General features: G+C 39.0%; 5 protein-coding genes across 6 annotated transcripts; 2 read left to right on the top strand and 3 right to left on the bottom strand.

The window, feature by feature from the left end:
* Positions 2053-6546, top strand: LOC18774095 (RING finger and transmembrane domain-containing protein 1). The gene is made up of 9 exons (XM_007207382.2): positions 2053-2575; positions 2781-3430; positions 3785-3861; positions 3959-4127; positions 4706-4794; positions 4937-5101; positions 5242-5319; positions 5630-5733; positions 6111-6546. The coding sequence occupies exons 2-9, from the start codon at positions 2800-2802 to the stop codon at positions 6214-6216; spliced, it is 1419 nt and encodes a 472-aa protein (XP_007207444.1). The 5' UTR covers positions 2053-2575; positions 2781-2799; the 3' UTR covers positions 6217-6546.
* Positions 7637-10618, bottom strand: LOC18774335. Its single transcript, XM_020565272.1, has 6 exons — positions 10014-10618; positions 9664-9822; positions 9370-9495; positions 9129-9284; positions 8741-8905; positions 7637-8536 (listed from the first exon to the last, which is right to left on the bottom strand). Exons 1-6 carry the CDS (start codon positions 10203-10205, stop codon positions 7988-7990), a joined length of 1347 nt encoding a protein of 448 aa, XP_020420861.1. The 5' UTR covers positions 10206-10618; the 3' UTR covers positions 7637-7987.
* On the bottom strand, positions 11174-15133 carry LOC18773270. Its single transcript, XM_020565898.1, has 10 exons — positions 15126-15133; positions 14730-15019; positions 14335-14391; positions 14174-14249; positions 13929-13974; positions 13735-13833; positions 13154-13222; positions 12738-13044; positions 12365-12498; positions 11174-12196 (listed from the first exon to the last, which is right to left on the bottom strand). The coding sequence occupies exons 1-10, from the start codon at positions 15131-15133 to the stop codon at positions 11174-11176; spliced, it is 2109 nt and encodes a 702-aa protein (XP_020421487.1).
* On the top strand, positions 16755-19796 carry LOC18773375. The gene is made up of 2 exons (XM_020565170.1): positions 16755-17008; positions 17733-19796. The coding sequence occupies exon 2, from the start codon at positions 17739-17741 to the stop codon at positions 19506-19508; it is 1770 nt and encodes a 589-aa protein (XP_020420759.1). The 5' UTR covers positions 16755-17008; positions 17733-17738; the 3' UTR covers positions 19509-19796.
* Positions 19936-24632, bottom strand: LOC18772263 (protein PIN-LIKES 6). Of its 2 annotated transcripts, none has more exons than XM_007207412.2 (12): positions 24496-24632; positions 24276-24341; positions 23627-24033; positions 23454-23533; positions 23240-23364; positions 22804-22925; positions 22435-22650; positions 22017-22091; positions 21797-21897; positions 20989-21041; positions 20614-20802; positions 19936-20520 (listed from the first exon to the last, which is right to left on the bottom strand). In XM_007207412.2, the coding sequence occupies exons 3-12, from the start codon at positions 23807-23809 to the stop codon at positions 20399-20401; spliced, it is 1266 nt and encodes a 421-aa protein (XP_007207474.1). In that variant the 5' UTR covers positions 23810-24033; positions 24276-24341; positions 24496-24632; the 3' UTR covers positions 19936-20398. The 2 variants fall into 2 exon arrangements, with proteins under 2 accessions (XP_007207474.1, XP_007207475.1); XM_007207413.2 differs by having other exon boundaries at positions 24479-24632.

A 25045-nucleotide genomic window follows, 5' to 3' on the forward strand; every position in this document is an offset into this window, starting at 1 on the left:
ATCCACACAAGAAATGCATAGAATTTTTCTATGTATGGCTTCTGGGATTCTTTCTACAATATATAAACAAGCCAGCTCATATGATCTGACTCATTTGTGTAATGATGCAAGTGGGGCCCACATTTCACAGTCCACCAAATGCTATAGTACGCCGCGCGCACATGGCTAACAATCCAAAGATCCGAAAAAAAGGACCCGGAAATAAAAAAGGCACGGAAGGTGTGGACGGAAATGGAAATATAATAGTGCGATGTAAACTGTAAAGCGACCAGAGTGATTGAGTGGTGTAAAATGACCAAATCACCTCTCGAGCAAATGCCAATTTTGCACCAAGGTCCAAGCGCAATCTAGAAGGTTCCAATTCCAATGGCCAAATTACAGAAGGACCACTTGCTATTGGTTGCTAGGAACGAACGGAGCGTAGGGTAGCTCTAGCTCGTGAATCGTGATGCACCGACGTCGTAATGCTACCAAAATATATAATGAGAGAAAGAAAGGCCACTTTGTTGTTTGTTGTTGTTGGGCCCATGTTTCTCTGTCTGTCAATTCACTTCTTGGGCCCTTCTCATGTGAATAATTTTAGCAAACTCTTTTCCTTTTTTTTTTTCCCCTTATTGGTGAGACGGAGGAATCGAATCTAAGTCATCTTTTAATTCAGAAAATTATCATTTTGGAGCCCGCTTTTTTACGTTCAAGTTTGAATCTTCCTCTCAGTAAATTAGACTGATTTAGATTAGTTTAGACTATCATTTGTATTTAAAAAAATTATCTTTACTTTGTCGGCTCAAGCATAATGGTTGATATTGTGCGATTTTGATGGGCTATGTCTTTTTGGGCTTGTACAAATTTGAAATAATGCTAAAACGAGGCTGGCCCATCTACCCTTTACCTTGTCGGCTCTCCATTTATTTATGTGATGTGGTAACTGGTATGTATGATGTATCCATCATCTGATGGTAACGGGCCCCCTCACATACATGCATCTTAATCTTAGCTAAAACCAAACCCATGCTTGGCATGATGGCGATGATGACGGATAGATCGAGGGTGGGGCCTTGGAAGTTATGTGATCATTGTGATGTGCTATGCATGTCCATATCCATGCATGCATGCTAACATTCACATCGGCCCTTCATCCTCTTTATATGTAGGGAACACACTCTCAAATGTCATTATTACCCTAAAACCGCATTGTATGTTTTTTTTCTTCGGTTTTTTTAAGTAGATACTGTGAAGCCAACGAGATCCCCTTTGATTCTACACGCAAATTGTTCTACATTTTCACACGGAAATTGTGAAACCCTTTTGCTTTTTATACGTTTGGAGAAGAGCTGTTTTAAGGATGACATGATGGAGGAGGACAAGGTCATGAATCAAAAAACGTTTGAGCTAAAGCATCAAGAACTTGAGGAGATTGTTGAGAAATTATCCAAGTGGTTGCATGCGTCTTTTGATAGTGAGAAGGAAGTTGTTGTGGAGATGATGATGCATATGAACAATCTCTCAGCAAGCATAGATAAACTCTAGAAAATGCGTCGCTATATTGAGAGAGAATTATTACGTTCTCTACAACATAGAGGATCTATAAAATCAGAACAACCTTCATATTTTGAAAGCTCACTGACCTTGTTCGTGCTCTATCGAAATTTGCTGTTTACCGTTATTTGCATTATAAAAATGATTACAAATAACAATAAACATCTTGTTTCAACCGCTTATCTTTTTTCTCTAATTATTCTTTGGCCCAAAGTGCCCACATGGAGCATGAATAAGGTAAATAGGCTTCCAAGGAACAACTGGAACACAACTCTTGACCATATATACTTGCAAGATGTGTCGTTTATAGAGTCTAATTATTTCGATAATAAACAATACTAGATAATTTTGATATGACATAAATGAAGTATTAATACTCACTTGATATGGTTGATTATGTCGATTTACTACCATAATAATGATATTTGAGATTTTTGTTACTATGACAGTGGTATTTGAGATCATTTTTCCTTTTATTTATCTTTTCTATTTGTTTTTATTTTTAGCGTGGAGAGGAGCAAGTGAAATTGGTCAACCAAAGAATGATAGAATTAAAAAAACAATTTAAAAGAAGAAAAAGAGAAAAGAAAAGAGAGAGAGAGAGAGAGAGCTTCATTTTTTATTGCCCTTTTAGCTGCTTGTTGGGGTATTGGCCACTTCTCTTCTCGCGCTCTTCCTCATTGAGCGAGAAAGAGAAACACAACACAATACACACAGAAACAACAAAAAACACCAAAATTTCCATTTCCAATTCACCAAAATTCACGCAGACCCAACCCTCATCAACCCTCTCTCTATATTCTCTTCCACATTCTCCTCCATACGCTCACTCTTTGCTCAAAACCCTAGCTTCCCTCTTACCCCTTCCATTTCCTCAATTCCTCCAATCGTCAATCGTCAATCGTCAATCGTCTCCGACCACCCCAAGATTCAGGCTTGGCCCCGGCGCCGATGAAATTTCTCTGTTTTTGATGTTGGGTTAGGGTTTTTTCGATGCTATCTCTCCCCTGACAACTCCATCGCTGGTTCGCTTTCGAAGGTTAGCTCTGCTGTCAAATTTCTTCATTTCGCGTTCATCAAGTTTCCCTTTTCAGTTATGCTTATAATCACGCCTTTTGTATTGGGCTTTCTTGTTTTACACGGAAGAAACGATTCGTATTGTTTTATATTACATGACTTGCTCTGGGAATATTTGGCTTATTGCTTTATTTGTATATTTAATATTGCGTGATGCCCATGCTTAGGGTTAGGGCATTTAGGCAAATGGAAGTGCCGGGTGGCAATCTGGACTCGTTTAGAGCTGCTTCGGGAAATAGTAGTTCTAGAAGATATGGAATGTTATCCGCTTCCAATATCATTCAGGCACCACTTTCTGCCTTGTTGGAGTACTCGGGTCTTCTCCGTGGCCGCTCTAATCACCAAGAAGCTGAATCTTTAATTAACGGCCGTAGCGCTGCTGCTTTCCGGGATCACCATCATAGTCAGCTGGACCAATCTCCAACTACAAGCAACGACGGGGAGGTTTCCATTAGGATAATTGGTGCAGGGGAGCAGGAGCATGACAGGGAAGGCGCAGGGTTAGTAGTTGGACAGTTGAGGGAAGTTACTGTTCCCCCAAATGAGGTTTCTGCACCACCAATGGCAGGGGTGGCGTCTGTGTCATTGACAACAGAGGAGGGTCAGACAGATGGCAGAACAGATCGTAGTTCGGGAGAGGGCATGCCCCAATCGTTAAATGGAAGTGCTGATGGAGAAGGAGTTGATGGAGCTGGGTCTAATGGCAGAGATTCTTCTTACCAGAGATATGACATTCAGCAGGCAGCTAGGTGGATTGAGCAGGTCCTTCCCTTTTCTTTGCTTCTATTGGTGGTCTTCATCCGCCAGCATTTGCAGGGTATGAGTCTTGCCAACTTTAGATTATGCTTTTCTATTGTAAAAGGTTGATGTTTACTTGTAGTTAGACATCTGTTTAGTTATATCTGCCATTTGATGATTATGGGGTTGATGACCCCTTGGGGATTGCCAACTTCATGTTGTCCTCTTTTATATTCGCTTCATCAGTGATAACCTTTTCAGGTCTGGTATCTATCTGGGAACCTAACAGGAAATGATTTTACTTTTTGTATCAAATTTGTTCTTACTAGCAACTAAATGAGCATACTTGCATTTGTACAATAATGGTTTTCAGTTACAACGAGCTAAGGCATATTTAAATGAGTGACTACTTTTCATTCTGCAATGACTACAGGTTTCTTTGTTACAATTTGGATTGCTGCTGTTATGTTCAAGTCAAATGATATTCTAAGGAAACAGACAGCTTTGAAGGTATTTGTGATATGCATTTCTTAATAGCTTTTTCAACTTTCAACAGTTGCTCTTGTGTTTTTTGTTTATTAAGAGTAGATTTGGTTGGTGGCTGCAGGGAGAGAGGAAAGTCGCAGTTCTAATCGGCATCTCTCTTGCATTTGCATTGCACGTGGTTGGTGTTTACTGGTGGTATCAGAATGATGATCTGTTGTACCCATTAATTATGCTTCCTCCTAAACTTATACCACCATTTTGGCACGCTGTTTTCATCATCATGGTGAATGGTAATTTCCTTTTGTACCAAGCTGTTATTGTCTATGTTCTTTTCATATTTTATATTTTATATTTTCATGTTGCAAATAATTATCTTATGTGATAATTTCTTCTTAAACAACTTGCATTCGATGACATTGTTCATAGGACAGCAATGAAAAAGTGTTAAGACCTTAGCATTTAGGTTTTGTTTCTTATAAGGATTTCAAATATCATCTAGGAAAGTTATTGTTTTTATCTACAGTGTGAAACTTTTACGGTGCACTTGTAATTAACCTTTTCGCTTTTGTTGGCACAGATATCTTTTATTCATTGTCAAAGGCAGAAAACACAAATCTACTCTTAGCCTTGCATTTTACTTGCCTTATGTGTGGTAAAGCTTAATTGTAGTGAAAGCATTTTTTAATCCTCTGCAAAAAGAAAAAAAAAAAAAAAAAAAAACCCTCTTCACACGTGTCTCTTCATGAAGGGTTTAGAAAGAAGACTGTTATTGTTCCTAGATGCTTCTTCATTCCTATTTCTGTGTGTTAAGCTTCTGTTAGTTAATTTTAGTGCCTTGTGATGGTAACTTCAAATTGGTTACTTTCAGACACCCTGGTCCGGCAGGCAGCAATGGTGCTCAAGTGCATTCTATTAATATACTACAAAAACAGCAGAGGCCGAAACTATCGTAAGCAGGTGAGGTAATAAGTAGTTAAGCAAAAGTAGATTTGGGTAAATTTCAGGCTGTTGTAATTAAGGGACAATTTCATGTAATTGACAGTTTTCTCCCATCCATTTTTCCCATGATCTCTTGACTGAAGAAGTGCCTATTTTCTAGGGTCAAATGCTTACTCTGCTTGAGTATTTACTGCTCTTGTACCGTGCCTTGTTGCCAACACCAGTGTGGTATCGTTTCTTCTTGAACAAAGAATATGGGAGTCTCTTTTCATCCCTAATGACGGGGTTATATTTGACTTTCAAGCTCACATCTGTTGTTGAGAAGGTAAGAATTAATGTTGATATAGTTTATGCTCCTGGTATCTCCGAAGTTTTCTCACCTCTTCATTAGTAATGTCCTCCAGAAAGAGTTGTTTCTCACTTGTTATTACTGTTTTTTGCTCTCCCCTTTTACGTTGTGGTTAGGTGCAATCCTTCTTTGCTGCATTGAAGGCATTGTCACGTAAAGAGGTGCACTATGGGGCATATGCGACATCAGAACAGGTAAACTGGTATCTTTTTCTGCCCAATTGAATTTGACATGCAATTGAATGGACTGCATGATGTTATGGGTCCAATCTCTACATGCAAGTTGGTGGTATTTTTCCAGTACGATATTCGTTGGTGGTAATATAATCATAACTTCTTTAAACCTGCTGAATGGACTACTTGAAGTAGGCTAGTGTATACCACTAATATGGAACTAAAACTTTTGCCTTGTTTTAAGATACATGTGTTCCATTTTGGTAGTTTTGATCCCTTCATGGAAGAGCTGGTGGTTCATTCATTTTAAGTTTTCGGTTGTTTGATGCAGGTCAATGCAGCTGGCGATCTTTGTGCAATTTGCCAGGAGAAGATGCACGCTCCTATCCTACTTCGATGTAAACACATCTTTTGTGAGGACTGTGTATCAGAGTGGTTAGTTTACTTCTGTTGTTTAGACTTTGTTTTTATATATTATGCATTTCATAACTTTTTCTGCTAATTTCCTGGTTACATTTTGTCTTTGTTGAAACTGTTTACCTATGCTACCAATCATCTTGCAATGCAAGTTTCACACTGTGATAACCTCTTTCAGAAACAGAGTAGACTTTTGATTTCTTGTTTACGATGATTTACTTGTTAAAAGCTTAGCACTTTGTTAGTATTATGGGTTTGAATTGTTAAAATTAGTTTGAATTTCCATGGAACAGGATCATATTGCGAGTAATACCCCAAAGAATTGATGAACAACCATTCAATCGCTTTGGTTACTGTTCCCGTTTTGGCTGTTGACATACTTATGGTTTTTTCAGGTTTGAGAGAGAACGGACGTGCCCATTGTGCAGAGCTTTGGTAAAACCTGCAGATCTTAGATCATTCGGCGATGGATCAACGAGTTTGTTTTTCCAGCTGTTCTGAAATCGTCTACTGTAAAAACGGGGAGTTTTTCTGCTTCGGAGTTCCAAATCTTGTTCAAAGCAGCCATCTCCTGAACCCTGATCCTTATAACTATACAACACTGGTATATTTGATTGTATTTTTGCTCTGCCTTGTTCATGGGTTGCCCTTGGAAAGAAAAACAATTGTTGGGTATAACTGAACTGGGTACTGTTCATACGTCCTGTCGAGAAAAAGTCAAATGTATGTAATGCGCCAATTAAGCAACAAAGTTCTTTTGATAACCATATACAACTGTCTATTTGCCATGAATGAAAGTTTCCCTCGCCCCTCCCCTCTTCCTTCAAAGCATTTTCCAATATTGTTTTCCTTCTAAAATTTTCTCTTATATATTGTTTGTTTTCATGGGTTGGCGAATGACAATTATAGAATGTAGAATCTAATCTTTTCCTAGGCTTTCTTCGAGTGTTGCTCACATGGCCTCATGTCCACCACAAATCGATGAAGCAAGGCCAACTACCTTCTATTTTTGCACCGCTAACTTCAGAAATTTCCCTCACGATATGTATATATAAAATGATTCACCCACTCCTTCAAACCCCATAAATCTCTCTTTGAATGTAAGAACTGCATTAACAATTAACATTGATTGATCATATTAGCTTTCTTGGAGAGTTCTTGACAAGCTTTGATCCACACACAGTAATGGTGAAAGGAGGGAGGTACATGCACAATTGGGTCGAAGTTGCACCGCCGATAATGATCTCCCATGAAAAATGTTCAAATTCTCCAAAATTGGAGACTATTGTTGAAGAGGGATCCGAGAGCTTTGAGATTCTGCCGAAACGAGTGGTGTTTCTCCTTCCAGTATTTCTTTCTTTTATTTCTTACCTTATATTGTATCGACAGATTGCTTGATGTACCTATGTGGGGAAGTTTCCACATGTGAAATATATTGGCAGATTAGAATGTGAGGCGTTTTGATCACCTTCTGAGATGTTATAATACTTTTGCTAAAAAAAGAAAGAAACCTGAATTTAATTGTTTCCAAATTTTCACCTCTCTCTTTCTCTCATTTTTTCTGGTTATTGGGGACTAAATGCATGCATGAAACCTGATGCAATTGAATGTTGAGAGGAAATAACTAATCCTGTAGTTCGTTCACTGTATTTCTTTATGTAAAATATTAAGGAAAACCCGCAATATATTAATAAGAAGAAACAGAAGGAAATATTACCCTGTCTTCCTTGTTCAGGTGGCACGAAGACATTTATTTTATTTTATTTTAAAGCATGCATTCTGATTCTTTTGTCATCATTCATTTCTCTGTCCGTGGTGTTTGATGTCGTGAAGGGATGTCCGCGACAAATGATTGGATTTAAGTTAATAAAGAATTGGTTCAAATAATTGCAGCACATGAGAAGTTGAAAAACCGCACAGGTTTGACCGACACAGAATAAATGTGTCGTTACTCGTAAGAACTGACAATATTATTCAGAACAAATCAATACAAATCAAATAAGAAATCTGAAAACTCAGGAACAAAAATGGTGCACTGATTGTACAGGAAGACAATGGACAATATTTGATCTTGTACTAAGAGGTACACAGGGCACTAGTAGAAACAACCCAACCTCAAACGAAATATTACATCCACAAATAATATTGTAAGTGGAAGAAGAATACCCCCTCCCACCCTCCTCTTCTTCCTCTTCCCCTCTCCAAGAGAAAAAGGAAGAACAAAAAATAACAAATGCTACTCTAAATCTTTAATGAAAACGAACAACGTTGCTTATGCAGAAGCTCGAGGTCTTTTCGTATCTTCCGCTACAGAAGGTGTTTTTGGAGAAGCTTCTGCTGTAGGAGGTGTTTTCGAAGAAGCTTCTGCTGTAGGAGGTGTTTTAGGGTCAGCATCTGCTACAGAAGGTGATTTAGTAGCTGCTTCTGCTGAAGAAGGTGTTTTAGTATCTTCTCTATTAGGACCTGAGATATTGGAACTTGGTGTGGCCTCATTTGCAGAAACATTTTTATTTTCTTGTGGCTTGTTGAGGAGAGGTGATATTTCTTCAGTAACTGGTGCGGTTACAGGTGAAGGGTCCTCTGGAGGCGGGGAAGGAGGTGTTGAGGGCGGGGAAATGGAAAGCATCCTGGAGACCCCGGTGGAGCTGGTTAAGGGGTAAACTTCTGAAACTTCTTCATCATCTAAATACACAACATCCTGCATTGTGAGCTGGTGATATTCAACAATTTCCCTCAGGAACCGGTTCTCGCGAGCATAAACTGAATTCTCATTCGCTAAGCGTGACTTCTCCGCCAGCAGTGTCTCCAGTTGAAGGCGGATCTGATATCATCACATATATAATCGTGTTAGAAACAAAGAAGTTTTAAGCACTCAACTGGAGATACATAGATGTGCAAGCATTTGCCTATCGGGTAACAGAAATTATACACAACATGAGAAACAAAGAGGCAGAGAATGCAGTATCCTGCATTAGGAACCTTGACACAGCACAATGAAAACTGACAAGAAAAGCAGGAGACATACCAAGTCGTCATCTGCTCGGTGGTTTCCCTTGTCACGATTCTCGCGATGGCGTTTATTTTCTTCTTCTAGTTGAGAACATCGTTCCTTTGCAAAAGCCAGATCTGCTTTAACAGTTTTCAGCTCCCGAAGAAGTAATTTTGCTTTGGCAGCTGTTGCCATTGCAACCTGTGATCCAAAACAAAGACCATTTATGCATTCCACTGGCTTAAGTGAAGTCTAAATGAATAAACGGAAAATGAGAACGACATTCAAACCCTTCATGAACATATAGATCAACTTTAGAATGATTCAATAACTTCAATCAGATTCATTTAGTCTTTTGATTAGAATATTCTCTACTTCTAACAACACAAACCAGTCACACACAATAACATAATTGCCACCTTACGTCGCGTGATGCCTTGAGTTGAGTATCAGGGTTCTTAGGCTGCTGCCCTGAATTGCTCTGGTTCACATAATAAGCTTGTGCCTCAGGATGGTCTCCCCTTCGTTTAATTTGCAGTTTGATGTCGGCAGTCTTGTTCTCCACAATCGTACGACCTTCCTGAAAGCCATAAACTGCATTGTGAATAAAATTGCTTCCTAAATTACTGAATTTGACATATCAAAAGCACGGAAGTTTTAGCAACCTCAAAAGCCTTCTCGAAAGTGTCACCAAGCTGATTGAGGGAAGTTGTGATTCTGTCCAAGCCCTTGCGGATTGCAGGATTTTCCATTCTTATAGAGTTGTCAGATGACAGATAGGGTTGTTGGAACTGTCTCCAAAAGTTAAACACACCAAAATATTACACAACATAGCTCAGAAAATTCCAATCAAAAGTTATCTGTGCATGAAATGATATTTGTATATGTTGTTGCAGAAAGTCAGAAACTTGAAGAAAGCCCATTTCAATATTGCAAACAAAGATCAAGTTGGAGTTCACCTGGGTGCCAGTGGAGGCATTGGAGGACTGTGAGCTGACGCCTCCAAGCATATCATCTTGCAGAAACTCACCATCCTCATCAAGAATGGCTTTAGCTTTGCGAGCCAGAACACCCCAAAACCCAGCTTTTGTGGCCGATTCGTCATATGCAGAAAAATCCTGCATTATTTATAAGGCATTATCAAAATCATCTCTTACCACACAAATTAAGAACAGGGTCACAAACCATTGCAAATAAAACCAACCCAGTAATAAGCAGATCAGATCAGAGAAACAGAGGAGATATTATGAAATTTATAAAAAAGTAACAGTAGGATCCAGAATTGTCCGAGGGATCAGAAAAAGGAAACCTTGGATCGGTTGTTGTTGCGCTCAGCGGAGAGAGTGGAAGCACGAATGGCCTGAGCAGCGAGAGATGAAGAACCAGAGAAAGAAGACGAAGATTGCAAAATGGAAGCAGAATTGTCATCAGGCGGGCGATGGATAATCTCCTCCTTGAAAGTTGACGCCCTCGACATCCCCTGCCTTCTTCTGTACGCCATTTTTTTCACTGCAGAGCTTTCTTCCTTTCTTATTGAGATAAAATGAATTTCCCTTTCGCCGATCGTCACCACCGCGATGACAACGACTACGACGAAGGAGGAGGAGGAAGAAGAAGAAGGGCGCTTTAAGAGTTTTATGGTTGGTTTTTTATTTTTTTTTTGGGTTCTGGTGGCGGATGGCTTTGTGGCCTAACTAACCAACTCTTCCGCCTTTTCTTCTGAAGGCAAATAAAAAACCGAAATATGAAATGAATGAATGTTATGCCGCAAACACACAAACCAGAAACAGAAAAATAATAGCAAACACCTCTCCCCCTATATATAATACATTGCCTATATGCCTTCTGTTTCTTCAACACCTGTTCTCTTTCTTTGCCTTTGGATTTTCATTTCCATAACCATCCATCCAACTAAGGCACATACTTTAACTACACAAAACAAATTTAATAATTTCAATTTGGATTTGGATTTGGATTTTACTACAATACGAATGCGGGTTTTCATTTAACGAGAAAGCTGTTAGATTGACAGATTCACGTTTCTCTGTTAGGGTATGAATTAATCACAATGTGAATGCTGTTGTTGTAATGTGCTGTTGTTGTTGTGGGACAACTTGTAAAAGGACTTCATCATCCAACTCGACCCTCTGGGAACTAGCTGTTGTGACGTGTGAGCCATTTTGTATAATCTATAGTTTATCTTATTGCTTTAGGAGCAAGTAACCGTTCGTATGCCACCCTAGTCTCTTTATAATGTGATTGCTTGGTATGACATTGACAGGTCAAGCTCTCAAGCACATGAATCTTTTTATTTCTTCAACAACTTTTTGAGCCAATTAGCACTTCCAAGAGAATGATCTTGAACAATTTTTAAGTTATACATTTGGACTTTCTGTATGACATTTTAACAACGGATTTAAGTACAGGAAGGTCAAATATTTCTTTTGTTTTAGAACTTCGGTCGTTTTCTTACAGCTGAAGAGCTAAATCAGTGTACTGAGTATCCATTGAAGGCTGGTTTTGATAATCACTATGAGGCTGATTTCTCATCTCCAAATGGCGGGTACAGGTTGAAGCTCTCTGATGACTATTTTTATCAGGCAAGATCAGCTCAGCACCTGAACCTTTCTGCAAGAATCTATCTTGTCCCGAAGAATTTATCTTACCAAGTTGGGCTCTCAAATATGGCAGATCAAATGTGAACTGGCGAACCGGTGGCCTGGCTTGGTCTGTTTTTGACACTTGGCTTGTCTCAGCTTTGGTTTGATCGCAATCTTCTCTCGAATTAAACGAACTCAATTTGTTCTTAGTTCGACTAAAACTTGAAAATCCCAAGTTTCTCAACCTTGGTTCCAACAAATTTGACTGAGAAGAATCTGAAGGTGGCTCCAGTGATTGTGTTTGATTAACCGACTTCCATTGGGGTGGCTCCAATGATTGTGCTCGATTAACCGACTTCCATTGGTTCAGTATCAGTGGTGTTGAGTTGCTGCCAATGTTTTTGAACCCAGAAACTGAGCAACTGTTGTCTGCAGCATGAGTTTTCAAGGAATAAGAATCCAACTGAATCTCATTTCTTCTGTTCTGATGAAATTCACTGGACTGAATTTTCCCTCCAAAAGTACCATGTGAGTTCTGTCTGTCACTACTGGATGCCACTGCAACTTTGCCACTTTGGATGCCAATTTCATCACCTAAAGATCCCTTTCCTCTTTTATCAGCATCCCATGAATGGAAACTGTCACCAGTGCTCTTCTTGATAGAAGGATGCCCATGAAGGTTGCCCTGGAAGTTTTGAGATTGTGATGAAGCAAATATATCATTCAGAGTACTAGGTGCCCATTGGGTAAAGGTAGATGCCAAAGGAATTTGACTTTTTTGCAACTGGAAAGATCCAAGTAACTTCTTTCTGGCAATCTTCTGAGCTGTTGGTCCCAAGTCTTTAACAAACAACATCAAGCTTTCGGTGTAACCAATATCCTGCTGATTAGCCTACACAGAAAATTGACTGTTCTCATGGTAGTTTTTGTGACATCAATCAATAAAACATAAATGAACAACTACATTAGTTTTCTTAGCCTTGCAGGAAATTTGGCATTAAGTTATCGAGGACCAACGAGATGTACATGTAGAACAAAAACACAAGAAAAGAAGGCTTACATGCTCAAGTTGTTTTAAATTACTAGATAGTGTCAAACCAGTTGACTCATTCTCATCGAGGTACGATGTCCAAGGTCTATATGTACAGCGTGGATCTGCTTCAAAAGATCTAGATCTTCTATCATCTTGAGTACCTATTATTAACAAACACAAAGGTCCAAATTCTGACTGAAAATAGATAGGAAATATCTAGATTTCATGATAAATTTGAATTCAGATTTGTACCATGGAATACACAAAATTGTAAGTAAAGATAAATCTAGGTCATAAACCATTTGTCATTTACATAACTCAGTGTGCTGGAAGTTTGAACTTTTGATGACTTTAGAATTACAAAATTAACATAAAACGTAACATATCTTTTACTTCTTACCAGAAAGATTTCTGTGCTCTCTTGCATCAATAGTGCCAGAGCACCCTGTCTTTACTTGACATCTTCTGACATTTGATGAACCACTAAGTGAGCATGGAATAGCTTTAGAAAATTCAGCTATCTTCATGCTAAGGGATTTCATGTTTGTAGCAATTTTAGGATATGAGCTAGACGCTGACCTCCCAGCTTCTCCTCGCGCCCTTCTACCACTTCTTTGTCTTGTCTCTGAGAATTCTAATTCAAATTTCTCAGGATAGGTTTCCAAAACATGAAATACCTTCTTAGTTAGCTCATGTATGGCACGAGCCTGTAAAAACCAAGAGGTTTCACTCAGTTCATGGATTATATTTAGATTTTCTAGTTGAAGAATTCAGATTAAACTTTCCAAAAGTTTTCAGAAGATTGAATTAGCATACCTGTCTAAAAAATATGGTTGCTGTAGAATTAAAATGCATTGCATTTTCTGTTATTAGAAATGCATCATGCTGCAAACAGTTCATTAATTGTAATCAGATGTCACAGTAGAGTAGATGATATATAAATAGCAAACAGTCTAAACAGCCAAAGACAGCTTTATAACTAGCGGAATCACCAACAGATCATACTCTAGTTTACATATGTTATGCGAGAAAAAGAAAAGTGCTTTCCGAATATTAGAAATTTAAGATTATCTGGCATGCAAGGACATTTTAAATAGTTTATACCAGCAATATCCGAAATTGAATAAGTTTGAATTTTCCATTATGGTGCATACAGAGTAAAATGAGACAAAAATGCCTTAGCGAGCAGAAAATTAAATAACAGAGTCTGAAATATTATGAATCTTACATTACTATTATTTTGAGTTCAATTAGAGGAGGCAATTAATAAGCCATTTGTCCCCAAGTTGAGACAAAATTAAACAAAGAATACTTTGGTGAGGTATTGCCAATGGGAGATTTATGGTTAAAAACAAACTACAGTGAAAGCAGAACTAATTTTTGAGAAAGGAGCATACCTCAAATTGTTCAAGATTTCTATACATTCCTTCATGAAGTTTAGCCCTCATGGTCCCAAAATCCATAGGCTCTTCGATGATTTCATAGTAACCCTCAACCTTATAAAAGAGCAGGAAAATTTACAACCATGACTGAGAAAAGAAAAAGAACACATTCATTATATGAAATGACAAAGTAGCAAGGAGATATACACCTCATTTGGGTCAACTGGTTCCGCAAATATTTCATAGGTATCTCTCCTGTAATTTTTGGAAAATATGTTACAACATAATGAAGAAATTTCCTAATAACTACGTAAAATATAGATGCAACCACAAATAATTCATCGTTAAGATGAATTCATCAAAAGAGTACTCGACAGTTTTTTGAATTGTTGCCGTTTTAGATACACATAATTCATTGTGAAGAATGTTACAATAAAATGAGAAGAGCACCCACCTCTGTAATATGTCAAGGATAAGCTCAAGTATGCGTTTTTCCGGCAACTGCAGTGAAGATTCAGTGGATGGTTGATCTAATACAAGCATTAAGTTAGAATGTGTAAAATCATAAAGCAGCCAATGTACAATGAGACTTCTCAATCAAGAAATGAGGCTAACCAGTAGAGGCAGCATGAACTCCAGGCTTAAGATCTTTACCCCGCACAACCTGTTGATCTGATAGAAAAACAAATAGACTACAGATAACAACAGCAGCAGCAAAGTCATTGAAATAGCAGAGAATGTGATTAAGCAGAAAAGGGCTCACCACTATTAGTTTGGTGATCTTCGTGTCTGGTTTCTTCTCCAACCTGCATGACAGTACAGACGTTAAATTGGTATTGGAAATTACTCAGCTCAAACAACATAATGAGGAACTGGTGACGTGATATGATTACAAAAACCCCTTATAAACAAATATAATGTCACTTTTAGCCCACAACACTCCATTTATTTGGAGAACATAGGAGTTTAAGTGATATAAATTGCAATGGGAGAAAGAAAAGAAAAACAACTTTCCTGGTTTGATGGGGATGAAGGTGTTGTGGCAGCAACTTCTTGAACAGGTCTGAGGTTCCTCTTCTTTCTGGCCCTTGTTCTGGAAGCTGGCCCCTCACTGTTACCCAAGTTGCGCTTCATTCTCTGTGCACTAAAATTACGAGCTGTAGCAGTAGCAGAAGTGCTAGTAGTACTTGTACCAGTGATGCTCAGGAGTGTAGGCGGCTGAGCCTTACAGGCTTCCAAAGCAGATATTCTTGGGCTCCTTCTGTGCCCCTCCACCTTCCACTTTGACTTGTCTAATTTTCTACCACACACAGTTCATGACAACAAAAAGTGAAAACCCCACATTGTTAAAGTTGAGAACTTTCAAACATACTCTCACATTTCTGTACATATGAACAAAAACCCACCTAGACATTTTTACAAACAATGTCTTAGCTTGCCTTTGTTGGGGTTTTGGCCAGCTGATTTCTATGGCTCTAAAGCTTTTGAGAGAGAGAGAGAGAGAGAGAGAGAGAGAGAGAGGCTGATGAATAATGCAGTGAAGAACGTGGTCAAGGGGTTACAAATTACAATATGGGGAGATCAGAATCATGAGACAGAGCTTTGCCAAAGGGTGGTTGTTTCTTTGTATGAGAGATGTGAATATCCCAGATGAGGTAAAAACGTTAAACCCAATATTTGTTCTTCCATTTGGTGCTTATTTTATACCATTCATGGCTCCTCTCAGCTATAAAAAAAACCATTAATGTTTTCATGATCTTCTTGTAATGCAATAATAACTGAAGAGAAGGAGGAAGAGCATTCAATTCAGTCTGAAGAGGAATTGGAAATATGGTCAAATAAGCAATGAGGACTTATACGTGGAAGGGGTACCATCTGCAGAAGACTCTACAGTCAAAATATGTAGAAATCATCATCACACGTTAAAGGCTTTAGGCTTCATTTTGGTACCCTGTTTTACCACAGACCTTTTACTAAACCTGCTCTCTTATTTGGACGTTTCACACACAAAAGAGGCAAACAATTCCTCCACATTCCAGGTACAAGTTACCACAACGCGCGTTTCACAGACCGTGCATCAACACACTGATATATGGTAAACATAAGTTTTTTGTTTGGCAAAAAAAAAATGTATTTTTTCTTCAAGTTTTGCTCTCTTTTTTTGGGTTGGGCTGAAATAGAGGGAACTTTTCAATTTGGGAAGTCCAAGCCCAAGTTCTTCTTGCTTTTAGAGGACAAGATTTGTGGACTCAAAGGCCTACAACATTCAATTGTGGGCTGCAAGCCTGTAGCACCCAAGGACCTTGTTTTTTTGTTTTTTTTTCTAACCCGTAATGGGTTCTTAGATGTGGGCTTTGAGTCTTGTGCCTCGAGCCATGACTCATGTATCGGCTAGGTAAAATCAGGTCTAATTATTTTAGCATAATCTTTATTAGTGCACCAAATAATCTAATTATTCAAATAAGTTGGTACTACCATGTTCATACCGGCCCATAAAAAAGGCTATAAATATGCTAGAATCAGTCGCCTACTTGCATGTGAAATGACTTTTTGACGTATGTAACAAATGTCTTTGTTTTAATAGGTGTAACCCATTAAACAAAGAAAAAGGAATGAGAGTTTTGAGACCTTTTTTCTTTACAAAATTGGACTACATAAGCTACATGATTTTTTTTTTTTGCACAGTTGGAGTTATGGGCGCTAGTGGTAAATATACAGTTATAGTATTCTGAAAAAATATATTCATAGCTAGAATTTTTCACAAAAAAGGCTAGGGTTGGGCCCCACTCCCATAAAGGCCGTTGTAGTGAGGTAGAGACTGGATGGCCCAGATGCCCCAAACGCACCTCCTTGGCGACAAAAGCTAGGGCCTAAAGTATAAACGTGGGGCCCATTGTTTGTACGGTGAAGATGATAGTAAGTTATGATTGACGCGCCATATAGTGCTGTGTGGGGTTAGGTAGAATGATCAAATGAGATGGACGGTGGTGATTGGATACGATGTGAGGCGTGCGAGCGCACACACAAAATTCGATTTACAAGTTCATGAACGTCTGTGTCTTCCAACCCTCATCTCCACCCTCCAACGACTGACAGAGTGAGAGTTGAAGAGGTCTTGTCTTGCCCAAAAGTTACGCTATTTCTTCTTCTTCTTCGTCTTCCTTAAGAAATTTCGTTCCACTTATCAGATCGTTGGGTTTTTTGTACAATCTTGAAGCTCAAGACCGAATGATCGGAGCTGTTGAAGTATTAAGGATCGGAGTAATTTATTTTCAGCTTCCTTTCTCTGGTAATTACTCTAACCCACGAAAGATTTGCTCTTTTTAACTGCTAATATGATTTGTAATTTGGGTTTGCAAGTCACTTTCTTTATGTTTCTTTTACAAAGTTATCTACCAATTTGTGTCTAGAATTTGTGTAAACTGCTGTCATTGTGTGGTGGGTGAACAAATCAGTACAGAAATGGGGGTTTCAGATGCAAAGGGCGAGATGTGTATGTGTGCTTTAAGAAGAAAAACTGACAGCTATTGTTGAAGAAGAAGCTGGATACTGATATAGTGATGTGTTTACGTATCCATAGCCAAATTTTTATTGGGGATATTGCTGTCTAAGATTAGTATCAGCTCATAATTGGTTTCGTCTACTTTATTCTATGCTTTTGTCTTAAAATGTGAGCTTCAATACCTCAAATCTCTTGGGGTTTTCTCTTTATCATTCATGCTTTACAGTTTGTGGAATTTTAAAGTTTGGTGTCCAACTAATGTTACGTATATTTCTCTCTACTGTTGTGCATTGTTGAATCAATTAATCCAATTTTGTAATCGAGTCTGTTAAGTTTTCTTTTTTAGGCGGCCTTTAGAGAGCAGGGTTTAAGTAATTTAAATGTAAACACTTTCTGGTTTGCGGTTTGCTCGGTCATCATCTTGTCCTTGGTCAGCATTTTTTCTTGTAATATCCTCTGTTTTCCAATAGAACTTTGCTTCTCTTTGTTTTTGATGTTGTGCTCTTTTCAGTTTTAGATGGATTCAGTCTCACAGAGATTCTTGGAAGAGTTGCGTCAGTCCATTGTTGACAGCAATGAGGATAGTGGTATGGTAGGTGACCATTCTGTGCAGTCTGCAACATGTGCTCTATGCCAAAGGACTTTTTCCCCCGAGAATGTGGCAACTGGGGATCTTGAAACTATCAGCATGTGTGGGGACTGTAAATTTTTGTACCTTGAAGATCATGGTGGCCCCACACATGATTCTTATCAGGGGACGCCATCTACGAGAAGAAGAGCTAGGAACAGCAGTTCTGAGTCACTTGATAATATTTTCTCACAACAATTCTCACATATGATTAATCTGATGCGGCAAAACCAATCCCCTGGCTCTGGGCTTGAGGATTTTCCTGCAGATGGTGATCCAGCTGCTAGGGTATCTCAACGCACAAGTTCCCGTACTACACCAAGTGGGTCTAGAAGATGGCGGCGGGTACTTTCTGATACTGAAAGTGATGGTTATGATAACGGGGATTCTCTGTATGGGGAAAATGAATCAAATCTGAGTTTTGGTCGGTACAGGGCATTTCATGGTGAGAGTGATGCGATTTCTTTTAGTGCTTATGGAGGGGACTCTGATGCTTCTGTAGACCTACATGGTTTCCTGGATACAGAAACGATTATTCAACCAGATGATGGAAGTGCTTTTGATAGTGATACTGACATTGATCCAATGCATGCTGGTCTTGACCAGTGGAACTCAGATGACACTGAAGAAGAAGAAGAAGAAGAAGATGATGATGATGATGATGATGAAAGGGATGAAGAAGATGATGAATGGGAAGAAGCTGATGCTGAAATAAACATAGTGGAATCTAGAGAAGCCCCAGGTCGGCTTCGAAATCTTTTAGTTTCGAGTCCAGGTGGAAGTAATGGCTTAGTCAATTGGCGCCAACAGGTATATTCTCCTGAATCTGAGGGTATGATTCGCTGGAGAATGAGGGGAAGGAGTCAAATATATACCCGTAACATCTTTTCTAACACGGAGGAATCAGAGTTGCTGCCATATGTTGGAAATTCGGGTGATTATCTAGATGCGGGAGGCTTTGAGGAATTGCTCGAGCATCTTGCTGAGGCTGACAGCTTAAGACGAGGAGCACCTCCAGCTTCTGTGTCCTTTGTGAAAAGTTTGCCTCGTGTTGCTATTCATAAGGAACATGAGAAGCATGATGACTTAGCATGTGCAATTTGCAAGGATGTGTTGACAATTGGTACTGAAGTGAATCAGCTTCCCTGCTCTCACCTGTATCACCCTTCCTGTATTTTGCCATGGTTGAGTGCACGGAATACTTGCCCTCTTTGTCGGTACGAGCTACCAACTGATGACAGAGACTACGAAGAGGGGAAGCGGAACATTAGTGGTAGAGTGGAGATCCGCAATGTCCAGCAGCAGAATGCAAGTGAGGACAGTTCCTCTGTTGCTTTCAACAGAGCTGAAGAAGATGAAGAGTTTGCTTTCAGTGAAAGGAGAATGGAGCAGAGGTTCCTATCTGATAGGGGGGCAGCAACAACTAATGGTTCTGGTGGAGAAAATAGTCGGGGGAGATGGTTTCTTCTTGCTGCTGCCCCAATCGTGAGTCTCGTGGGCATTGTTCTTGTGTTGTGGTTAGGCAGTCCCCTAATGGAAAGAAGGGGTCTGGCAGGAAACCACAACTTTGCTGGTCAGGCCCGACGCCCAACCCATGTCACTGGCCCCTCACCCAACCCCAGGGAGAACAGAAGCAGGAGATGGTGGTCACTTTTCTGAGGGGTTCTTGAATTGTTGGTAAATATAGATGCTAAGTTTGGTGTTTTTGCTTTCCTGACTATTGTTTTTTCGGCCTGTAGCACATGTTCTGCTGCAGGCATTCAGCAAGAATTTTCCAATTTTTGATGTACAATCATAAGTCAATCTGTCGATTGATTGTACGGTTGCCTATTTACCTTATATGCGAGCTCAGTGTTCTATGTAATTCAGGTTGTTGAGCTCTCCTGTCACCTCGTAGTTTAAACCACTGAGATTTAAGCTTTTAAAAGCGCACAGCAAGTTCACTAATGCTCTTGCCATTTATCGTTCATGAAAGTTCCTGCGTTGATTTCTGACCATTCCACATCATCCCCTGTCAGCTGTGATATGTTGTTTTGCTCATATACATAACCCAAATTGCACTTCAAATCACAACTAAGCCAAATTCTTGCTCTGAAAAGAACTAAAATTTACTCAAGTTTATGACTAAAAATTGTATTACAAGAGAATGAGATAAAAGGAAAAGAGGGCAAGGGGACCGCCCGTTAAAATATAATTGCTTCCACTTTACAACCAGGTTGGGGGTCATGTAGCTTCTTCTAAACCCCCCATCAATCCTTCGGAAAAGTAAAAAATATACAGGCACCTGCTAAATGTAGATGACAACTGACCTTCCACGGACCTAAAACTTAATGGACGCAAAGGGCAGCTATCACAACAAAATTCACGGGTTGCTCCTCAGTTCACCATGAAACAGGTTGACACCTTGCATTTTACATGAATGAATTTCCAAGTTTAGCTATATATACCCTTAGCTATTAACATTGACTGCCCAACAAAGAAGGAAATCTCGAAATTAATAGCAGAAGAAGGTAGATAGGTGTGGCGCAGTGACAACTTTGACTAGTTTCTCAAAACAGTATGTTGAGGTACAATACAATCCATCCAGCCATGGAGAAGATAGCAAATATGTGAACCCAGAACAAGACGGCAGCTGCCTCTCTTCCACAGCCTCTTAAATTTGCAACAGCACCTGCAGACAAGGTTGATTTGTTAATACGAAACTTAGATGTTGTTATAAGAGTGGGTCAAGATATGTCTATGATCTATGACTTAGATTGGGTACCAGCAAGGACAGATGTAGGCATTGTGTGCTGGAGCAGTAGGACAAATCGGAACATCTTATCGCCGGCAGGGAGGAAACCGAGCTTATCGGCCAACATTACAATGCCAAGTCCTACAGGGGGCACCAAGACTAATCGTCCAATTATAATAGCAACTGTTGTTCGTAGACCAAGTTTTGAACTTCCTGGACCTGTAAAAATCACAGAGATGTCAAGACTATATTCATCAATACTCGAAACCAAACACGTGGGATGCTTATCGAACAATTATTGAGCAAAGGCATATTTTCTCAATACATGACATATATAGATTATTTATGCAAGGTCAAACTACAAGAACAAATTAATGGAAGCATGGAAAAGGGATGTCAACTCACCATCGACAAGGTTTCCACCTAACGCCAACAGAATGCATGGAATCATGGCCTCCCTGATAATCACCAATATTGTGAGATTATAACAAATAAAGATTGAAATTTAGCAAGAAATGATAATGTGGGAGGAAATGATCCACTCAGTGGTGTTTTTGACACATCAATTCAGTTACTGTTGAACATAAATGGAATAAGAACCATTCAGCCTCCAGCATACTATGCATATAATCACAAATTCCATTTGAAAGGTTATTACAAGTCTCTTCACAAGGAACCCTTGCTTTAATATCTACCATGAGGTATTAAATGGTTGAGGTTCCTATTTACAACAGAGGGGCAGGCAAATCTATTCACGTCAAGTCTTTGCATTCAATTGAGAATCCCAATCCTATAACCACTTAACTGCTCGCAGAGATGGAATCCACAAAAATAAGTTTCATTTCCTTAGGCATCTATCACAAACATATTGACCAAGAAAGAGGTTATAGGAATTGTACAAGTTCAATGTTTCCACCACATTACTGCTAACGCTCTTTTATAACCTCACACACACACCACTCCAAATTGCAACAACTTTTTGACAAATCTTCAGTAGAATTCTTGGATTATTAAATTTTATTTCTGTCAACATCAAGAAACCCCTTTTATCTACCAACATCAACCCTGGAACTTGCAACTTAAAAACAAAGAATACAAAAGAAAACATGAAAAACTAGTTGGGAGAAAAAGCAAATGACCCAACAACATTCCTAGTGAAGACAACAACCAAATGCTATCAGGTACACTTAGTATAAAATTCAACTGGACATACCCAAGGATAATACAGCTGTCTGTGAAAAAGAAAAGTGGACCATCAGCGGTAAAGATAATTTTCTTTAAAAATGGTATCGATCCAAGTACCATGGCCAGGATCTGCAGCAAATTTGTGCTTACTAGTTAGAATCTATTATGAGTCCATGGGTTAACGATCCAACTGAAAATCCTTAATAAATACAGCAATTAATTTAGTTTGGCAAATAAATCAAACTTACAGAAGCAATTATAGGGGGTTGAAGTAATTGTTTGAGCTTCAACTTCTCATAGAAAAAAACCAAGAAATCTGTAATCTGCATCATGAATCATGGCATGTAATTAGAGCCATATTATATACTATATACCAGAGATAACCAGACATAAAGAAGCACTGAAGTAAAGCAGAAAATCCTGAAATTTCAAGTGCAAAGCAGTTATCCATCATGGATCTGTACATGGAAGCATATCAAAAGTTGAAAAACTTGTAACCAGCCTACCATTGCTATTAAATTGCTGTCTGACAACACACTTCCCACATGCTAAAATAAAAAGTGTCCCTTTTCTAAAAAAAAGTGAAATACATAATTTGCAGCAGATGGGAAGATATTTCTGACACGACATGTAGGATTGAGTATAGATGAATAAATTCATTCTCACCTTAGGTGTGTGAGAAACATTTGAGTTAGTTTCTGCAACCTCTTCTTCATGTGCTGCCTCTTCGTTTTCATCATGTGTAAGCAGCGGAACTTGATCAGGTATCTTGCCATTTCGAGGGTTTTTGATTGGGAGCTCTCCCTCCTCAATGTCAAAGGTACCCCCTGGAGGGGGGGCCAACATATGAAATACATATGTGTATAGGATGATTGCACCAACCTATATTAGCATCCAAAATAATACACATTGTTTAGCAGTTCATTGTAAATGATTGAATTAATGTGCAGAAAAAATCTTGAATCCCTGCATAATTGCAACTTGGATTCAAGTATAAAAGTTTGGGTAATCAAGAGTGAAATGCAAAATACCTACCCACTGGCCAAATGAAATATAGGCAGTCCCATCTGTTTTACATGTAGTTGAATCACCAAAAGGGTTTGATTTGTCTCTACATAAAGCTGAAATCAGAACCAGTGGCACATTCCCAATGTTTCCTGCAATCAATGGTAAGACCCATATAATTCAAAATAACTCAGATTGCGGTAGAGCCTGCAGTTGATACTGAATATATTACATACCCAATTAAGCCACATATATTGTGCTATTATTTATAGATTACAGACATATTGCATGGGCTGCTAAGTGTGAATTATGCAATAAATGAACAGAAAAAGGTGTGCTAGTCGCATGTTTCGAGTAGCTTAAATTACAAGACTGATCTCAAATCATCATCTTGAATACTTCGTCATCCCACATTTCGGAATCAATTAGAGGCTCATGTTTAAACTAGTGGTAGAAGAAAGCATACCTATTCCAATCTGTACAATTGTAAACTTGAAGAAGGGGTAAGGTGGACGGACAATGGATGCAACAATATACCCTATTATAGAGCCTGATGTACTACCCAGAACGACATTCACAGGAATAAACCACCTGCAAAAGGATAAATTTCAAGTTATAATAATATAATTGTTGGCCTTGTTGCCATGGAGTGTAAAAGAAACAGAAGAACTAACTCTTACCACTCAAGCATTTTCTGTAGGGTGATGGCTTGTCCAAGTTGAGAGAATATCAAACATGGAAGCAAAAGTGAGAAGACCAGCTGCAAGAAATAGTAGGAAAACCAGTTATATAGTGCACAGGATACACCGGAAAGTTGCTTGCAATGCAAGGGTGAGATGTGGCTTTTGCTTACCCCATTTAAGAGTTTCCTTCCACTGGCGGGGAAGATGTTAACATACTTGGAAGCCATTAGAAGGCCCAAGGAGCACACTGTAAAAACCTTTGCTATGGGCAAAACTGCGATCTTGATCGTCCCAAGTAACGACTCCCCTCCGGCCCGATGGGCCACGTCCACCACCTGTAAAAACCTTTCCATGTTTTCCCCAACTATCTATGTTGCCTGTCCAGAAGAATTCACCAATTTTTCTTCAAACTATCCCAATTGGCACTTCTCATGAAATCAGAACCAGGCTGCCCACAATTCAATTCTTCTTTCAAAATAAAGCCCCCTAATTTATTATTTGGGAAAATAAAAAAGGGGATTTGCAGTCCAAAAATCTCTTCTTTTCTGGCGAAGCCTCCGTTGCTCGGCAACTTTTCCTTGAACCAGCAAAAACAAAAGCAAATAAGGAAATACCCATTGCGCTATATATCAAATCCCAGCTAAAATCCTAGTCATTGTCGAAATACGAATCCTTGAACCCAAAAAACATAAACATTATTTGAATCATCAAATAAACAAAACCAATTGATAAGATAATTAACGTAAACCTCAATCAAAGTAATCAAAGTAATCAAAGTAGAAGATGAACACCAAATGTGGCAAGGCAAACAATCCCAACCTAAATCATTGTCGTCATGCGTTCTAGCTGCCGAGGATCCAACGGAGAATTCGCAGCAACCAAACCCTATAGCAATCGGAGAAACACACAGAACCAAATAAATAAATAAATAAACGAGACAAAAAAGGATGAGAAATGAAGAATCCGAAATGGAATAAAACTGAAACTCAAAAATCAAAACAAACAAAACAAAAACAGATTACGTCGTCGTCTAAGTTACCAACTCTTTGCTGTTTGCTCTGCCTCTTGTCCCTGTTTGTTTTGGTTTAGTTAGTTGGCGCCTTGCCACCTCCCTGTCAAAAATGTTCTATTTTTCTCTTATTAAAATCTAACGAGTGAAAGTCGGGATAAACTCAGAAACGTCGACGGCTCGGCTATTTGTATGGAGCGGCAAATGTGACGAAACTACCCCTACAACTTTCGATATATTACAAAAAATACCCCTTCCCGCTTGGTCGTCGTGAGCTACTAGAAGTCGGTACCAACGAAATTTCCGCGCAACTCGCTGTCCATCTCTCCTCCCATTCCTAATGTGGACTTGTTTTCAGGTGGAGTTCAATTTTGTTTCTTTGCTTTTGTGGCTGACGCCTGATGACTACAGTTTTGTACAGTTGGCAATTTTCTTTTTTCTTCTTTTAGGTTCAAATTCTGGTTGGAGAAGGAAAAAAAAAAAAAAAAAAACCGTAAGGTAAAGTTCTAAAAATGATGGATCGAGTCGAGAGAAATAGTTGTCACATCATGCACAGTCTCTGAAAAATTCGGCTTGTCGC

The sequence above is a fragment of the Prunus persica genome, chromosome G6 (genome assembly GCF_000346465.2).
Source record: "Prunus persica cultivar Lovell chromosome G6, Prunus_persica_NCBIv2, whole genome shotgun sequence".
Classification (NCBI taxonomy): domain Eukaryota; kingdom Viridiplantae; phylum Streptophyta; class Magnoliopsida; order Rosales; family Rosaceae; genus Prunus; species Prunus persica.